The 18,449-nt window shown below is 41.9% G+C and overlaps 2 protein-coding genes and 1 non-coding gene across 6 annotated transcripts in view; 2 read left to right on the forward strand and 1 right to left on the reverse strand.

The window, feature by feature from the left end:
• Positions 1-219: 219 nt before the first annotated feature.
• Positions 220-5,162, reverse strand: ACTRT3 (actin related protein T3). Of its 2 annotated transcripts, none has more exons than XR_008617996.1 (3): positions 4,847-5,162; positions 2,821-4,268; positions 220-326 (listed from the first exon to the last, which is right to left on the reverse strand). XR_008617996.1 is itself a non-coding variant. In XM_007112264.3 (3 exons), exons 1-2 carry the CDS (start codon positions 5,152-5,154, stop codon positions 3,350-3,352), a joined length of 1,227 nt encoding a protein of 408 aa, XP_007112326.2. In that variant the 5' UTR covers positions 5,155-5,162; the 3' UTR covers positions 220-326; positions 3,335-3,349. The 2 variants fall into 2 exon arrangements, 1 of the variants encoding a protein (XP_007112326.2); XM_007112264.3 differs by having other exon boundaries at positions 3,335-4,268.
• A 1,407-nt stretch (positions 5,163-6,569) lies between these two features.
• Positions 6,570-6,642, forward strand: TRNAV-AAC (transfer RNA valine (anticodon AAC)). The gene has a single exon. It is a non-coding gene; the product is annotated as a tRNA-Val (tRNA).
• Positions 6,643-8,795: 2,153 nt separating this feature from the next.
• MYNN (myoneurin) overlaps positions 8,796-18,449 on the forward strand; it is a 19,708-nt gene continuing 10,054 nt past the window's right edge. For all 3 annotated transcript variants that reach the window (XR_002891792.3, XM_024124282.3, XM_024124281.3), the window contains exons 1-4: positions 8,796-9,635; positions 10,529-10,825; positions 15,586-16,376; positions 17,334-17,493. Coding sequence is in view for 2 of the 3 variants with exons in the window: in XM_024124282.3 (XP_023980050.1) it covers positions 9,418-9,635; positions 10,529-10,825; positions 15,586-16,376; positions 17,334-17,493 (1,466 nt within the window). In the remaining variant the exon portion in view is untranslated. The remainder of the gene's footprint in view (positions 9,636-10,528; positions 10,826-15,585; positions 16,377-17,333; positions 17,494-18,449) is intronic.

The raw sequence follows: 18,449 nt of genomic DNA on the forward strand, positions 1-18,449 counted from the left end.
TCCGCGATCCTGACCTGTTCCCTTCCTTAGAATGCCTACTCTTCAACTTCTTGAGCAGAGGTTGTTTTACTACGTATAACTACTCCCTTCTCGATCTCAACATTGAGGACTGAATCTCCCTTTTATTAGGAAATAAAGGCTTTTCAGTCATTGACTTTGCTTTAATGTTGTGTCGTGACTGTGTTAAAAAAGAACAATGCACCATAAATTGTAGCAGGTTTTTATATTGGCCGGTACATGCTGTTTTTCATATAACTGGCTAATCTTAAAAGTTGAACTCTTCAATTGAGTGAACTTCATGGAGTTGTCGCTATTGGCACCGCGATCTGAAAGAAAAGTAAAATGTTAAGGGGATTGGTTTGATATGATTTAAGATAGGGGAAAATATAACTAAACGGAAATTTCACATTTTATTTCCTTTCCCTAGATTACCTGAAAAGGATCATCTATGACCCCAATGAAGAGGCTAGAGTCTGTACAGAATATTCCAGGCTAGTTGTTGGGTTAACTGCCTAAGAAACCACAGTTAAGGACCGTGCGCCTGCCTAACCTAGCAAGCTACTTTGGAGATCACTTTAAATTTACATCTCTTAACCTCTTTACATCTCAACTTCTTAATTTGTAAATGGGAATACTATTTGTCTTGTCCATCTCTCCGAGATGTTGAAGTTTAAATTAGATAAATGTATCTAAACAGGTTAGCCGAAATTTCTTTTAGGAAAAATGCACTTTAAGAATTCTAAAGTGAGGGGGTTGGGAATCATTCTGTTAGGGGATCCACTGACTGAAACCGCCTGCCCTGGCCAGGTACCATAGTAACCACTTGCAAGAGCTATCTTAAGCAGGAGGTCCTGGTAAGGAATGCGGAACTAACAAGCTAGCAGCAACCAGAAGAATTTGGGAAAGGTCAAAAGGAGAGGGGAGACTCCAGTCCATGTGTTGTACCAACCTCCCAGAATCCTTCTCGCTAGAATCCATCTTGGCTGAGTGTTGCGTGTGCCACCAGGAAGGATCCTGAGTCAGAGTGATTGGCCAGAGACAACCCAGAAATCAACGCAATTACCATAAAACCCGAGACTGCGAGCCACGTGGCAGAGCAGTTCTCCTGTGTTCCCTTACCCTGCTGCTCTCCGCCCCGCCGCCCCTTCCCAATAAAGCCTCTTGCTTTCTCAGCATGTGTGTCTCCTCGGACTATTCATTTCCAAGTGTTAGACAAGAGCCCACTCTCGGGCCCTGGAAGGGGTCCCCCTTCCTGCAACAATTCTCTCTACAGTGCTTGTGACTCTAGTGAGTACAGCATCGACTATTCAAACTGCTCTCAGATAATCATTTTCTACACCTTATCCAATCTAGTAGTTTTGCTTACAATCTCTAAAATGATAAACACATGTCAAAGAATGAAATGCACCTCTTCACAAATGCTTCAGGCCAAACTGAATTACTTCCTGCTGCTTGTACATGCCCATGATTTTTACACCTTGGAGGCTTTGCCCTAATGTTTCCTCTGCCATCAGTGTGCTTCTGGTCAATTCTATATATCTGCATATCTACTGGGAGTGCACCACAGAAGTCATCAGGGAAGGGGACAGAGATGAAAAGAGAAAGCCGACAATCCCTGTCCTCTAAGAACATATCTAGTAAGGGAGAAAGACAAGCAAACCAAAAGATAAGGCTGCAAAAATTAAGTGGTCAATAAAAGTACAAGTAATATAATGTGCTGAAGGATACAAATAATCGATTTTTGACTATGGAGGAAGTAGCATGAGCTGGACCTATAAATTGTCTAATTCTATAAGCAAAAAATAACATTTTGAAGGTTCCCATAGAGACATTGTCTCATTTGTATTTCGTAAGGACCCTGTGAGACAGATAGGGATTAGGATTAGCAACCCCACTTATCAATGAGGAAATTGATCTTCAAAATGTTTAAACAATTTGTTTAAATCATGCAGCTGGTAGGTGGCAGGGCCTGGACCTGAACCCACATATACTGCCCCTAAATTCAGAAGGACGGGCACTCTTAGGTTTAAATTTCAGCTTCAAGCCCAGCCCCCAAAAGCCTTCCCTGAGCCTTCAAGTTGTTTTCCCTCCTATGAGTCCCATTTTATACTTCTCTTAGAACACTAAATCACTTTCCACCTTATATTATTGCAATTAAAGTATGAATTTCACCTCTCACACTGGACTGCTGGCTTCTTAAGGACACAATGACTCCTGATTTAGCACTTACTGTACTTAGCACAGCGCTTTGCATAGAGCAGATACTACATACTTTGAGTTATGTCAACACTGCCATCATTCTCTGAGCTACCTTCATCATTTCAGACCCTTCTTTCCCCTTCATAACTAGTTAGGCACCAAGACTTGTCAGTTTTTCATAATTTCTTCTTTTTAATTTCTATTGCTTGTAATCTTGAGTATAAGACTTGGCTACTTTATATCTACACTAACAACTTTCTAATTGATCGCTGAATCTCCAGGGCCTTTCCCAGTCCAATTTATCCTCCAAACTACTACCACATTCATCTTAATTTCCTTATGTCTCCTGTTTTCAAATCTTTAATGGTTCCTTTTTGCCTATAGGACATTTAAAACAAAGCCTTCCAGTCTCTGGCCTTAATTTACCTTCCTAGTCATTGCTCTTAGTCTGCTCAATATGAGCTCTTCATTTTAACAAAACCAGTGTATTAAACATGCCTTGAATATGCTTTGTTCATCCTCATATCTAGCTTCTTGCTCATTTCCACTTTTTTGAATATCTGCCCTCTTTTATTATGCTCCCACACCCATCCTAATGCCACCCCATTCATGATGGCATACCTCTGCTATGAAATCTTCCCTTATAGCAACCTTCCTTCCATAAACTTCAACAACCTTCAATCTGTATCACTCATTTGGCGCATATCATGTTGTACCGCAAATTGCTCTCTCCCTCCAAAGGAAGTGTAAGATCTCCAAGGTAAAGAATAACATCTCCTCAGGACTTCTCTGGTGGTGCAGTGGTTAAGACTCCACGCTCCCATGTAGGCGACTCGGCTTCGATCCCTGGTCAGGGAGCTAGATCCCAGATGCATGCTGCAACTAAGGAGCCCACCTGCTACAACTAAGACCCGGCACAGCCAAATAAATAAAAGTAAAAGAGTAATGTCTCCTCTAGCATTTAATTTGGTTCTACTCAATAAATATGTTACTTGACTGCTTCATCATTATTTTCCCCCATTATAGAAATGCAACAGAGACATGGACCTTCCAATAACTGAAATATTTGGTTCTCCCAGAAACATATAATATCCAAAGTTTTCTGTCACATGTACTCAAAACATTTTCTTCTAACCATTTTTTTCTGTATTCAGAAGCATCTTTGGTGTACCACGTTGGGTCCGACTTCTTTAAATTCTGCAGCGGTGATCCACATGTCCTGGAAGGCAGAGAGGGATGCAAGAACAGAGCCTCCCATCCACACTGATATTTTCCTTTCTGGGGGAGCAATAACCTGCACAGGGGTGTTGGCAGGCACCACCTTTGCTATATCTTTAACTAGCCGCTTATCTAAACCAGGGAAAGAGGTTGATCCCCCAGCAAGTATAATATTGGAGAAAAAGGAATTCCTCAGATCTGTATCACATTTCATTATGCTGCTGAAGCACATCTTATCGATGCCAGGGGTCTCAAGATGCATGAGACTTGGAGAGAAGAGGGCCTCTGGACAATGAAAGAGCTGGTCATGGAGTTTGAGTGTCTTCCCATCAGGTAGTTGGTAAACCTTCTCTATACAATCAGCTTTCTTGGCCTTTTCCTCTTCAGAGTTCATTGCCACATAACAATAGGTTTCCTTAATGTCTGTGACAATCTTTCTGTCTGAAGCACTAAGCGGCGTGATGCCGTGCTCCTTCAACAGCATCATGAGGTAGTTGGTAAGGTCAAGACCTGCCAGATCTAGCTGCTGGACACTATGAGGCAGACAGTAACCCTCAAAGATGGGTACACACTGGGTAACCCCAGCACCTGAATTCAGCACAAAGCCAGTTGTGAAGCCAGCAGCAAAGAGAGCTAGCACCCCCTGGATGGACATATAGAAGGCAGGAACCTCCAGATGCTCAAAAAACACTTCAGTGACCCGTTGCCGGTTGGCCAGTGGGTTCAGTGCTGACTCTGTAATCAAGACTGGGCCATCACAGGGCTTCAGCTTCAGGTTATCATCATAGATATGCTTCCACATGATCTCCATGTCCCCCCAGCAAGTAATGAGACCACGCTCCACTGGGTAGCTGTAGGAAAAGCAATAAGATAAATGGCAGCTTTAAATTTTTCCAGTGTCTACTCTCTTCAAACATGGGTTAATCCCCATATTTATTACCAGTAGCCCTTTATGGGCAGTGCCCGCCAGAGCCTCTCAGAGATGGTAACTGCCGGCAGAAGATAGCCCAGCTACCTTCCTCTGCAATTTTGGTTGCTTTCCATCTTCCCTGCCTCTTTGGAATACCCTTTTTGACTTAAAAAAAAAAATAGGGAAATCTTCACAGTTTTAATATCAGTTAGTTGAAAACAAATAGCCCAGAAGACAAAGGTACCTTGAATTAACATTCCTAAATGAACTTGTATTTTATGAACGATAACTGTGTTTGTACGTTTGAATACATTTGAATAGATACAGCGAGCAAGTTATGTTCACTCTTTAGGTACGTGGTACCCTCAGAGATTTGCGGCTCGAGCGTTTGCAATAATGATAGCTGGCAGACACTTTCCTGTTCCTCACTTCTTATCCTTTCTCTCAGTGTTGGGCCCCTCCTCTGGGCTCCCCCTACTTCGCCTCCACGCGGTCCTGCCCGCCGGGAGAAGGCGGTACCTGATGGAAAGTGAACTTCTCCGCTGCTGCGCTTGGTCTCCCACGCACACTTCCTGCGCGCCCTCTGCCCCCCAGGTCTGGCCTTTGGCGCGGCCTATAAAGTTCGGGTAGACAAACTGGGGCTCCCGGGACCCAGCCAGGCCCGCCTTGATCACTCCTGAGCCGTTGTCGATCACCACCGGTAGCTGGTAGTAGCTCATGCTGCTGCCGCCTCCTGTCGCCCGGCCGCTCCGGCTGCCCTGGCTGCGGGCTGCGCGGGGAGCCCGGAAAGTGATGTGACGGTCCGACGACCTGGAACGCCGCGTCATAGAGACCCCGGCACGGCCCCGCGGGGCCTGAGCCGGGCTGGTGCGAGCCGGGGGCTGGCGGGGAGGCGGGGGGGGGGCGCGACTCCCAGGCCGGGGACTCAATGGATGCAAGGTGCACTCTAAAGTGCCACCCACGATTGCGTCTCACCCGGATTGGACCACTCCTCACCCCCTTGGAATCCGGGAATACCAATATCAGGAAAACCTGACTTTCTTCCCAAAAAGCTAGATAGAAATCTAACCCTTCACAAGAGGCTTTCTCTAATACCTCGATGAGCCATAAAAACAGTTTTATTTCTCAACGTCATTACATTCTGGTTATTAGATGTCTGTCCAAGGGCCTGTAGGAAGCTCTGAAATGCGCGCTCGAAACTGGAAAAAGGTGGAGAGATTTGACAGGGTAAAGTGTCGTAGCAGGGGAGGCACGGTTCATGCTTCTGAATTTCTAAAAAGAGAATTTCGTCAACTTGTAAAAAGAGAAAGGGAAAAAGTGCTAGGACTTAAAGTGGGTTTTAAATACTTTTATTATTATTTCTATATATTCTGGGCAGTACTTTGTTGTGTTTCTTTCCCCGTGTTTTCTAAGCAAAATGTACTCAAAACCAAAAAAGTATAATCTCACTTTTAAATTTTTTAAGCAATCCCATCAGGTTACCCACCCCACGCCCCTGCCCCCGGTGTAATATGGAAGCTCATTCTCATTCCCAAAAAATTCTTGATTCTGAGGCATAAGGATGTGTCTGCCTCTTTGCAGGAAAAACGATATTCCTTAGGTCATATGAAGCTCAGGCTTAGAAAAATTTATGCATGTTGCGTGCCCAAAAAGTGCATCTCGATGTCTGATTTTCTTTTTTAACCTCTTCAATTTTGCACACCCTGTAGAAGATTTTAAAACAAGTGCCGTACAGAGCAGAGGAGGAAATTCAAAAGCTAACGACACGTCCCTCCACCAGAGGCTGAAAGGATCGCTTTCTCGCTAGCTAAGTAACAGCTAGGGAGTTTGGTGCTGCGCGGAACTGCGCCCCGCTGCGGGAGCCGGGACTCCGGGATTCGCGTGCGGCCAGCCCTTCCTAACCCGCCAAAGCCCCGAAACTCATCCGGGATTGTCAACAGAGTAACGCGAAGAAAAGAAACTAATATAACACTTCTTTTCCGTAGAAGAAAGTAAACCCCAAAAAAGTGCAACCAACGGGTGCCCGGTTTCTAACTAGGGGCTTTGAAAAAAGTGTATGCAAATTCCAACTTTTGAAATGGTAGTAGTGTCCAACTGAACATATGGTTATTTTTCCTTTTTTTTTTTTTTGGTTTCATTGTTCTTTCTGTTAAAAGTTTCGCCAACCCTACCTTTAAGCGCTTGTGAATTGCACGTTACAACAGCGATATCAAGGACTTTCTCAACCATCACCACTAGGCGGGTTTCCGTAGTGTAGTGGTTATCACGTTCGCCTAACACGCGAAAGGTCCCCGGTTCGAAACCGGGCGGAAACAATTTACACCTTTTTTTTCCCCCTGTTTACGTCCACTGAATAGGGTCTCGTGATGCTCCTTTTTTTCCCCCTGTTTACGCCCACTGAATAGGGTCTCGTGATGCTCCTTATGTTTGCTTTTTATTTTATTTCTTTTACCCCTGCTTACGTCCACTGAATAGGGTCTCGTGATGCTCCTTATGTTTGCTTTTTATTTCTTTAAACATCTTTATTGAACTATAATTGCTTTACAATGTTGTGTTACTTTCTGCTGTATAATAAAGTGAATCAACTATATGCATACGTACATCCCTATATGCTATCCCTCTTGCGTCTCCCTCCCACCCCCCCAACCCACCCCTCTAGGTGGTCACAAAGCACTGAGCTGATCTCCCTGTGCTATGCAGCTGCTTCCCACTTGCTATCTACTTTATATTTGGTAGTGTATATGTTAGTGCTACTCTCTCAATTCGTCCTAGCTTACCCTTCCCTCTCCCTGTGTCCTCAAGCCCATTCTCTATGTCTGCGTGTTTATTCCTGTGCTGCCCCTAGATTCCATATATATGTGTTAGCATACGGTATTTGTTTTTCTCTTTCTGACTTACTTCACTCTGTATGACAGACTCTAGGTCCATCCACCTCACTACAAATAACTCAATTTTGTTTCTTTTTATGGCTGAATAATATTCCATTGTATATATGTGCCACATCATCTTTATCCATTCATCTGTCAATGGACACTTAGGTTGCTTCCATGTCCTGGCTATTGTTAAGTAGTGCTGCAATGAACATTGTGGTACATGACTCTTTGAATTACGGTTTTCTCAGGGTATATGACCAGTAGTGGGATTGCTGGTCGTACGGTAGTTCTATTTTTAGTTTTTTAAGGAACCTCCATATTGTTCTCTATAGTGGCTGTATCAATTTACATTCCCACCAACAGTGAAAGAGGGTTCCCTTTTCTCCATACTCTCTCCAGCATTTGCAGATTTTTTGATGATGGCCATTCTAACTTGTGTGAGGTGATACCTAATTGTAGTTTTGATTTGTATTTCTCTAATGATTAGTGATGTTGAGCATCCTTTCATGCGTTTGTTGGCAATCTGTATATCTCCTTCGGAGAAATGTCTGTTTAGGTCTTCTGCCCATTTTGGATTGGGTTATGTTGGCTTTTTAAAAAACATAATCCTGATAGTAATTTGCAGTACCTTGGGAATTTGAACTTTCAACTTGGATGTTATTTTACTTGTTCACCAAATTTTTTTTATTAACGGCTTGCACATGGAAGAAGTGCTCCAGACTTAAAAAAAAAAGGTGGTTTTTTTTTGTGAGTTTTTTAAAACTCACAACCTGATACTGAAAAAATAATATAATGTACAGCCTAGTAAGAGTAATCAAACACCGCGTAAAAAATAAGCTAAGCTCTGTTGCCCCCAGCATTCTTTGTATTACAGGTCATTTGGTTTTCCATTAGTTTTTCCTGAGATTGCTGATTTCTCTAAACGCCAGAGACCATGTTTTATGCTTTTTCCATATTCTTAGTATCTGTTTGACACCTAGTAAAGACAAATATTTCTGAATTAATAAATTACTGAAAAGGATTCTGACAAAAATAAAGTGGAATCAGAAAAAAATTATATTCATAAAGATGAAATCAAGAAAGAACCAGCCTCATTTTTTTTTCTTATAAATCTAACGGTTGTGGGTTTTTTCACAAACATGATTCTTACCGGGAAGAAAGAATTTACAAAGAGAGCAAACAGAATCTAGTTGTAAAAAAATCTCAAGAGAGAAGAAAAGAATTCAAGTTGAGACTGTCATTTAATATAAAATCACGAGTAAATTTCCTGTGGTCCTGACACAACTTTTTTTTTTTTTAGTTGGAGTATAGTTGCTTTACAATGTTTTGTTAGTTTCTGCAGTACAACTAAGTGAATCAGCTACATGAATCAGGATATATACATATATTCCCCCCCTCGCTTGGACCTCCCTCCCACCCCACCCCCCAATTCCACCCATCTAGGTCATCACGGAGCACCGAGCTGAGCTCCCTGTGCTACAACTTTTAACAAGAAAAAATGTTGACGTTTTGGTTTTCTTAGATTATATTGTCCGCGGGTAGTATGAAATAATTCACCCTAACATTTCAGCACGACTTATCTTACCGTTTCTACGTCTTTTTATATTACGCAGATAACTGGCACCCCTTTCTCTCACTGTACAAAATCTGAATACGATGTAAATAATTGTATTAAAAATTTCTAGTCCAGACGCAGAAGAACCCTTTCCGGTACGAAGCCCACCTTTCCCCATGCGCATGCCCAGTGTACCCTACTGCTTTGCTCCACTTTCAGGCAGCTCAGACTTCAATCACCACGTAAGGGTATCCTGGAAAATGGGCTCCAGTTGGCTGATGCAAACAAGACTCGTGGGTTCCCAAGAGCTTTCGGGTACGTAAACTAAAAAGGGGTGATCAGTTTCAGCTCAAAATTTCCCATGGCCCAGAGCCCGAGTACACAAAGCAGCTGTTCCTACTCGTGGGGCCTCAAGGAAGGGGAGGATGATGGGAGACGACGAGCAACTAACTACAAGCCCCAGCATGCAATGCGCTATTTGGCTCCTGGAAAGAGTCCCGCGGTGCAGCGCGGTTCAGCCGCGGCCCAGGAGGCGGGCCGAGCGCGAGATGCCGACTGTCTTCCAACCAGAATGCTCAGAATGAGGAAGACAGGCGTGGCGCTGTGAGCGAGCCCTTAGATCTCGTATCCAAGACTCTCCCTGTTTCTCCCTAGCTCCTGGCATGCTAGGTAGCGGTGTCTCTGTACGCCAGACTATTCCCCACAGGCCAGCATCGGCCGTCCGAGATCCTAGAGCCTACGATGTTGCCACGGAACGCCCGGAGCCGGATGTGACGTCGTCGTGGAGGAAGAAGGGAGAGGTGGAGCGTGGCGCGGTGACGTCCTTCCAAGATGGCGGAGAGAGGGTGAAGAAACTGTGCTCCCCTTTGGGTTGCTATAGGTGAGTTCTGTCTTCCCCCTCAGCCTGCTGTCCCCGCTCTCTCCAGAGCCTGGGACATTGGAGGGCAGGCTCCTTGGAGTTCGCGCTCAGGTCGGAGTGAAGGTGTTAGTGTGGAAAGTTTGGGCGAGGCAGCCCCGGTGTTGGCCTTGGCCACAACCTCTGCTGTGGGAATTCGCGGGAGTGGGAGCTCGGCGAAGGGCAGGGAGGCGGAAGCCAGGAGAGACCGGCTTTCGCAGTTACTCTCCGTTGCTACCTCGAGGGGAGGCGGGGTAGGGAGGGGTGTGGCCTCCTGGGGCGAGTGACCTAACCTTTGACAACTCTTGGCCCTGCTCGTTCTCCGCCCCCTGGGCGCCCGCCTTGCGTTTGAAGCCACTGTGCTCCGAGGAAGCTAACAGGTTTCAGTGATTTGAGAGTTTTACATTTGATCTTAGCCAAAAGGCCGAGAAGCGATTGAGGGCAGTTTTAAAGAACTCATACCGTGTCCTTTACCCCTTTGTCCCAAGAAATCATTTCATAGTGGTTTATTAATTTTTTTCGTAATATACGTGTGCTTACTGAGCTTGAAAGTCTGAAGGTTCAACTGATGCAAAAGCGTGAAATTTTGCAGTGCTTTTTTTTTTCCCCACTTTGTGGAAAATGTTTTCGCACATCGCCATTTATTGACGTGTCCAAAGGATTGTGTTAGTTTACCAAGCTGAAATAAAAGCTAGAAAGGCATTTATCCCTTCGGCAGTTTTATCCATATCTGTTTGATAAGAATTTTCTGGGGATATAAAATGAGAACAGACTTTATTCTAGTTCATATTCTGTGTCTCTTCACTCACCAATTGCTTGGGTGAAAAGTTTGATGAAAACTTAGGGTTACTGATTTACTATTTCTTTTTGTTTTTTAGAACAAGGGTAAAATTCGATTCTGATATCAAAATGCAGTATTCGCACCACTGTGAGCACCTTTTAGAGAGACTGAACAAACAACGGGAAGCAGGTTTTCTTTGTGACTGCACCATAGTAATTGGGGAATTCCAGTTTAAAGCTCATAGGAATGTGCTTGCCTCGTTTAGTGAGTATTTTGGTGCGATCTACAGAAGCACTTCAGAGAACAATGTCTTTCTTGATCAGAGTCAGGTGAAGGCTGATGGATTTCAGAAACTGTTGGAATTTATATACACAGGAACTTTAAATCTTGACAGGTAAGGTACACATTTTATTTCCACTTATAAAAGCTGGTCAGTAGTCTTTAGAGCTAAAGCAGATTAGTTTTTTTCCATTTAGTCCCTGAACTCTGAGTCTTCAAATATTGATGTGCACAGTGTTGTTTTTAATAAAGAAGTCAGTGTCTCTGATTTGAGAGAAACAGACCACATTTCATAAGCACAAAAGATACAGATGTTAATACGATTAAAGCATGGTTTTTGACACATTTGATTTATCTACTGAAACAAAGCCTGTGATTTCAGTTAAGTTAAAGATCAAAATATGAGGAATTTTAATTGAATTCCAATTTCCCCTTGCTTTTTGGTTTTTGTGTTCCTCTGGTCTTCTCTCTCACTCTCTATCCCCTACCTCTTAAGGTGTTTGGGGTGGGGAGGTATAGGTGGAGAAAGAAGGAAGAATCTCTGTGTTCATTTAATAGTGCTCCCGTTTCCAGCTGTAAATAGCAACCTGCAGGACCTCTTCCTGATCTTGATTCAGGAAAATAACTTCATTGGCATGTTAATGGCCATGACTCCTGTTGCCTGGTAGAGCTATCAGTGCTAATGCTTAAGTCTGGTCTAAGATGCTAGGATGCTTCTCTGAGATGCTTAATGCTGTCACTGCACTGACAAGAAGTAGGTTCTGAGGAATCTGATAATGCAGGCATTTTGTGTCTTTCATACGTGATGAACTGTATAATTAGATTAATACTAATATGTTTACTTGTTGTTGGGGGAAACGTGGTGGGGATAAAAGGAAAGAGAAACCAATCAGCTTACTCCTGTCTTCTTTTCTCCATCTTTTACAAAAGTGTAAACATGAATAGATCATCATCTGACATAGAAAGATTATGGGCTTTAGAATTAGATCTTGCCTGTCAAGTCACCATGTCTCTGAGCAAGATATAGCCTCTCTGGGCCTCAGTTTCTCCATTTGTAAAAATGGATGATAATAACTACATTGGTTGTTACTGTGAAGATTTAGGATTTACTACCTCCCAATGAACATTACTTTCCCTCCTTTATTTCCTCTTCTTTATCCTACTCTACAAGCCCATTAATTCCACATTTATTGGAGAAAAATTAGGGAAAAAAACAAAAAAGGAAACACCTGAAATTCTGCCGCCCACTGATAACCACTCTTAACACTTCGGTAAATATTCTTTCATTGTTTTCCAGATGCTCTCTATAGATATATACATGTACGTATTAAGCAAAGTTCTTCCCTCTCTTTACAGTGCAGCTTATCGTGGAAATATACTTCTTGAAAAGCTGGAATTAGGATGTTCCTTAATCCTATTGAAAAGGAAACATTCATGCTGTTTGGAATTGCTTTTAAATTTTGATGTAATGAAATTTTTGAGTCAGTTCTGTGTAAGTTGATTAAAGGAACAAAGCAGTGTCATAGATAAATGTCATATGATGTTATTTAAATTTACTGAATATTTGGCTATACAAGTGCCTCTGATCTAAACATTTAGAATACATAATATAAAATAATCACAAAACCAGTGAATTTTGGTTGATCTTCAATTTAGTGGTTTCCCTTTCTCAAGTAACTTTGCCAAAAATCTTGAACTGATTGGAACACAATGAAGAGTGCCTTACTTTGAGCCTTCATGCAAAAAACCAGTGTGAAGAAGAGCCAGATATTTGGCTCAATCTCTTTTTTTTGATGTGGACCATTTTTAATGTCTTTATTGAATTTGTTACAACATTGCTTCTGTTTTATGTTTTGGTTTTTTGGCCCTGAGGCACGTGGGATCTTAGCTCCCCGACCAAGAATTGAACCCGCACACCCTGCATTAGAAGGTGAAGTCTTAACCACTGGACTGCCAGGGAAGTCCCTGGCTCAGTCTTTTTTGATACATGTCTTTCCTGGGGAGCTGAGGAGCCAATTGTTTGAGCTCAGACACAAATGCAAGAGAAGACATATACCAAAAATAGAAAGTCTGTACAACTTAGTGATTAAGAAAACAGAATAATAAAGAATTAAGTGGACTCAGGAGCTAGATTACCTTGGTCAAATCTTAGTTCTAACACTCTGTGACAAGTTACTTTACTTCTTTGGACCTCTGATCCTTCATTTGTACGTAAAATGGGGATTATAATTACTCATATAAAGCATATATAGCCATATACCTGGCAATATGTAATTAGATGACTTTCAGTGACTATTCAAAAAGTGAAAGCAAGTTTGCAGGCACTTTAGCTTCATGCTTATAAACAAAAGCAGATCAGTTATTGACATAAACAAATGCTGATTCTCTTAATTGTAACTGAGATTATAGGCTATCTGTGAAATAGATAAAGAATTTGTATGAATTACTGTTTCAGTACTGAACAGTTAGTGTGTGACTCAATACTAGTTTGTATTGGTCTTAAAGGCTATCTCACCTTGTTGGTGATTCATTTTATGAAGCACTAAGCACAATTATAATTTGAGACCTAAGTATAATAAGTGATGGAGTAAATTTGGTTTTCATTCTAATAGTGTCTCTCATTTATTGTAATTTAATAGTAGACTGTGTAACAGAATCAATAAAAATGCTTAAGAAATGTAATGTTTTTAGAGAGTGACAGTGCTATATACATGCAAAAAGCATTTTGTATGGAAGATGAATAAGATTGTATTTATGTTTAGGGCATTCATGCTATATCTTTGCAAACAGGGTGTTAACTTGATTACAGAGATCATTCGTTATTTGCTCCAGAATTATAGCCAAAGGCCATAAGAAAAGACTATTTTAAGTAATGTTTTCTTAGCTAAGGGAGTCAGTTTACAAACAGATTATTTTCCAAAAGTTTATTTGTAGTATGTTTAGGAACTTGGGATGGATTTTCCCAGAGAATAAAATGTTCACTAAAAGTGGTGATTAGGTTTCCAAACTAGCCTATAAATCTACTTAATTTTTCTGAAGAATTAAATAATATCTGGGGAAAATGACAAGTAGGAAGGTTACTTGAGGGTGTGTGTGTATGTATGTATGTGTATGTATGTATCCATCGTCAGATAATTAAAAGGGCATATTTTTAGTGTTAATACCAACTCAGCTCTCTGACTTTACAGCTAAGAAAATTGAAGCACCCAAAGATGCTGATTTATTCTAATGAATTCAGCTAGTAATCCCGAGCCATTGCCAGCGTAACTGAACAGCCAGCCTTTCACTACATTGTAGATTCTGGAGGGCAGAGACTATTTAATATTTTGTAATATCGCTCTCAGTACCACACATGGTGAATGCTCAGTAAATTTTTTTTTTTTTGCTTTTTCTTTTTTTTTCTTTTCACATTTTATTCAATACATATAACAATACATATTAAAAGATTTAACAATAAGGAGATTTTTAATTTTTTGCTTTTATAAATTGCTTTTTAAAAAAAAAATTTTTTTTTAAAGTAAGCTGCAGGCTTTGGCTTGGAAAACACCAGGGGAGTGGGGGGCAGAAACCTGAGGCTGCTGCCCCTTATCTGCCTTCACGGTACTGTCCCCTTCTCCCAGCTCCTCCCCGACTCTGTGAGCCAGGCCTCAGACCTTCCAGCTAACCGCTTCCCATGAACCACTACTCTGATGTCAGCCTATAACCAAAGGAGCTGGGGGTCTGGGCCTGGTGACCAGCCCTTCACCACCCACTCAGTCAGGGTGCTCCCCACCTGCAGGCAGGAGGCAACACCCTATCTGCTACCATCAGCCCCTTCCAGAGCCCACTGCCCCACCCCTCCCTGTCTAGCCCAGCCATATGCAGCTCTGCCCCATCCGGGGATGCTCTGCTCAGAGATGGGCCGGCAGGGCTGCCCCAGCCCCCCTGGTAGGCAAAGACTCTGGAAACCTCTGGGGTCCTGTGTTCGGCCATGTGATGCCAGGGGTGCACATGGGCCCCTTGGGTATCTGAACAGAAGGGCATGGGAGGGAGGGCTGCACCCCTGCAGTCCTGCTCTGCTGGTCTAATGGGCAGCTGCCCACCCTACCCCACCCCGCACCGCGGGCTCCCGAGTCGGCAGATTAAGCATTTTATAAAGTGAAATGCTCAGTAAATATTGATTGGAATGTTGAACATTAATTTTTTCTACATAACTCTAATATGACAAACTCTCCAGCTAATTTGGGTTGGGGATCACACACAATAAAGCTGGGAAGGTTGCTAGAGAGAGCTTAGTGCATTCTAAAACCTTGTTCTTCCAGATGTGATCCATGGACCAGCAGCATTGGCATCACCAGGGCATATGTTAGAAATGCAGATGCTCAGGCCTCAAAGCAGACCTACTGAATCAGAATCTACATTTAACAAATCCCTGGGTGATTCACATGCACAGGAAAGTTTGAGAAGTGCAGTTGAAGTCCCTCACAGGGGAGCAGAGGAAGATAATAATTTCTTTAGACTCTTCTTGTTGCCAGTCCAGAAAAGTTGGTTGGTATCTGAAGAGGCCTCAAGAGAAATGGGAGGAGGCAGTAAGTTGCTAACAGCCACTTTTGAATTCCAGCTGTTTTCTTAACACGTAGAAATTTTAACATTTTGTTTTTCCATGGTTGTACATATGAATAATCCATTACTTTTCATCTTTTCAAGTTCTGTAAAACTGGAGATTTTTGCCTAAACGTTCTGAGTGAATAAATTTTTTAATAAATTTGTTCTCTTAGGCCTGTTGTATCATTCTACTTCATTAGGTCTTAAAAGACAGAAATATCTGTGTAGCTCTGTTTCAAAAACGTTTTTTCTTTGATCAGAACATTGTCATTTAGCCTTGTTTCCTTACAGTTGGAATGTTAAAGAAATCCATCAGGCTGCTGACTATCTCAAAGTGGAAGAGGTGGTCACTAAATGTAAAATAAAGATGGAAGATTTTGCTTTTATTGCTAATCCCTCTTCTACAGAGATATCTAGTATTACCGGAAACATTGAATTGAATCAACAGACTTGTCTCCTTACTCTACGAGATTATAACAGTCGGGAGAAATCAGAAGGGTCTACAGATTTAGTTCAGGCAAATCCTAAACAAGGGGCTTTAGCAAAGAAGTCATCTCAAGCTAAAAAGAAGAAGAAGGCCTTCAACTCCCAGAAAACAGGGCAGAATAAAACAGTGCAATATCCCAGTGACATTTTAGAGAATGCATCTGTTGAAGTATATCTAGACGCAAATAAATTGTCCACACCTGTAATAGAACAAGTTGCACAAAGAAATAATTCAGAACTTGAGTTGACATCAGTTGTGGAAAATACTTTTCCAGCACAAGATATTGTGCAAACTGTTACAGTGAAACGGAAACGTGGAAAATCACAGCCAAACTGTGCTCTGAAAGAACACTCTATGTCTAATATAGCCAGTGTCAAGAACTCTTACGAGCTGGAGAGCTCCGGGGAAGAGCTGGATCAGAGGTATTCCAAGGCCAAACCAATGTGTAACACGTGTGGGAAGGTGTTTTCAGAAGCCAGCAGCTTGCGAAGGCACATGAGAATACATAAAGGAGTCAAACCTTATGTCTGCCACTTGTGTGGAAAGGCATTTACCCAATGTAACCAGCTGAAAACGCATGTAAGAACTCATACAGGTAAGACTGGTTTGTGGAAAGTATAATTGTTTTTATATTGTGACTGAAATAATATTTTTATAAACATTAACATACATTGTTGACTGTGACCAAAATTTGGTATATACTTGTATTCATAAAAGTATTGAGCATGTTAGACTTGAAAATGTCTTTGTAATTGTGACCAAGTATTTAATGGCTATTTGTTTTGTTGCAACTGATACTCTGAAGTCCCAGTGTGTGAACTCTTTAAACCATTTTCCCTCACAATTAAAATAAGCATAAATTTAGTTCCACCTTGCTAAATATTTAACAGACAATATATTAAAACTGATAAAAAGTAATTACAACTCAGGCTGATTCTCAGATTTTACCAACACATCTCACCACCTGCTTCTTTGTCGAACTTCTGAACATAAATTTTATGTACATTCCTTCCTCAGCCTCTATATTTACCTTTATTGGTACACTTAGATTTGTGCTTTTTTTTTTTTTTTTTTCTTTTTTTCTGCGGTACGCAGCCATCTCACTGTTGTGGCCTCTCCCGTTGCGGAGCACAGGCTCCGGATGCGCAGGCTCAGCGGCCATGGCTCACAGGCCCAGCCGCTCCACGGCACGTGGGATCTTCCCGGACCAGGGCACGAACCCGTGTCCCCTGCATCGACAGGCGGACTCTCAACGACTGTGCCACCAGGGAAGGGAAGACCCAGATTTGTGCTTTTTAAGATGCGTTGTGTATTTCTCTCATTGATCACTTTTCACTATTATGAAATAAGAAACACTAATTTTTTTTAACTCTACTGGTGGTTTCAGTAATCAATCTGGGAAAATATCCTATTTGCTTTTTTACTTCTAGAGTTAATATTTTCTGAATACTGAAACTAGTACTGTTGATGAACTCTTTTGAAAGCTTGTATGGCTTAAGCAACTAAAACAATATTTCCTTCTAAATATAAATTTTATTTACTTTTCTTTTAGGTGAGAAGCCATACAAATGTGAATTGTGTGATAAAGGATTTGCTCAGAAATGCCAGCTAGTCTTCCATAGTCGCATGCATCATGGTGAGGAAAAACCCTATAAATGTGATGTATGCAATTTACAATTTGCAACTTCTAGCAATCTCAAGATTCATGCAAGGTAAAAATAAAAACGAAAAAACACATGTTTGATCTTTGAGTCTGTCATTCCCTATAGCCTTAAATAAGACTATTGTATGAGAATTCAGGACAGTAGAGTTCTAATTGTGGTACCACCACACAGTATTCTTAGTACAGTGAAGGAACCGCAAGGGAGCCATGGTGCCTGGAGGGGAATAAGTGAGGGAGGGAAATAAGATCAGAATGGTGTTAGGGTATCCAGATGGTGAAGGTTTTGTAGGTCATTATAAAGCTTTTACTCTTGAGAATGAGAAATAAGTGATGTAATCTTGCTTGCAGTGTAAGAGGAGCACTATGGATGCTATGTTAAGCAAAAGATTGTAGAATTGCAAGAGTGGAAGCAAAGTTACCAGTTAGGAAGCTACAGATAAAACCCAAGTGAGAGTGACAGTGGTTCAGGTCAGAGAGATAGCAGTGGAAGAGATAAGTGGTAGTCAGATTCTGGATGTATTTTAAAGGTACAACAAACAGAATTTGCTGCACATTGGATGTGGGGTATGAAAGAAAAAGAGTAGAATTTAAAATGATTCTCAGGTTTTGAGCCTGAGCATCTGAAATGATAGAATTACCATTAACTGAAGTGGAGATTTGTGGACAAAGCAGTTTAAGTAGGAGTACAGGAGTTTAGGAGTAGAGTTCTGATCATGTTAAATTTGAGCTGACTATTAGACATCTGAATGGAAACGTGCATTAGATAGTTGGTTATCTAAGTCTGGAAGTCAGGGGACTGGTTTGAGTAAATAGTATTTAAAGTCATAACATTAGGGCTTCCCTGGTGGCGCAGTGGTTGAGAATCCGCCTGCCGATGCAGGGGACACGGGTTCGTGCCCCGGTCCGGGAAGATCCCACGTGCCGCGGAGCGGCTGCGCCCGTGAGCCATGGCCGCTGAGCCTGCGCGTCCGGAGCCTGTGCTCCGCAAAGGGAGAGGCCGCGACA

Source organism: Physeter macrocephalus, chromosome 1 (assembly GCF_002837175.3).
Source record: "Physeter macrocephalus isolate SW-GA chromosome 1, ASM283717v5, whole genome shotgun sequence".
NCBI classification, from domain to species: domain Eukaryota; kingdom Metazoa; phylum Chordata; class Mammalia; order Artiodactyla; family Physeteridae; genus Physeter; species Physeter macrocephalus.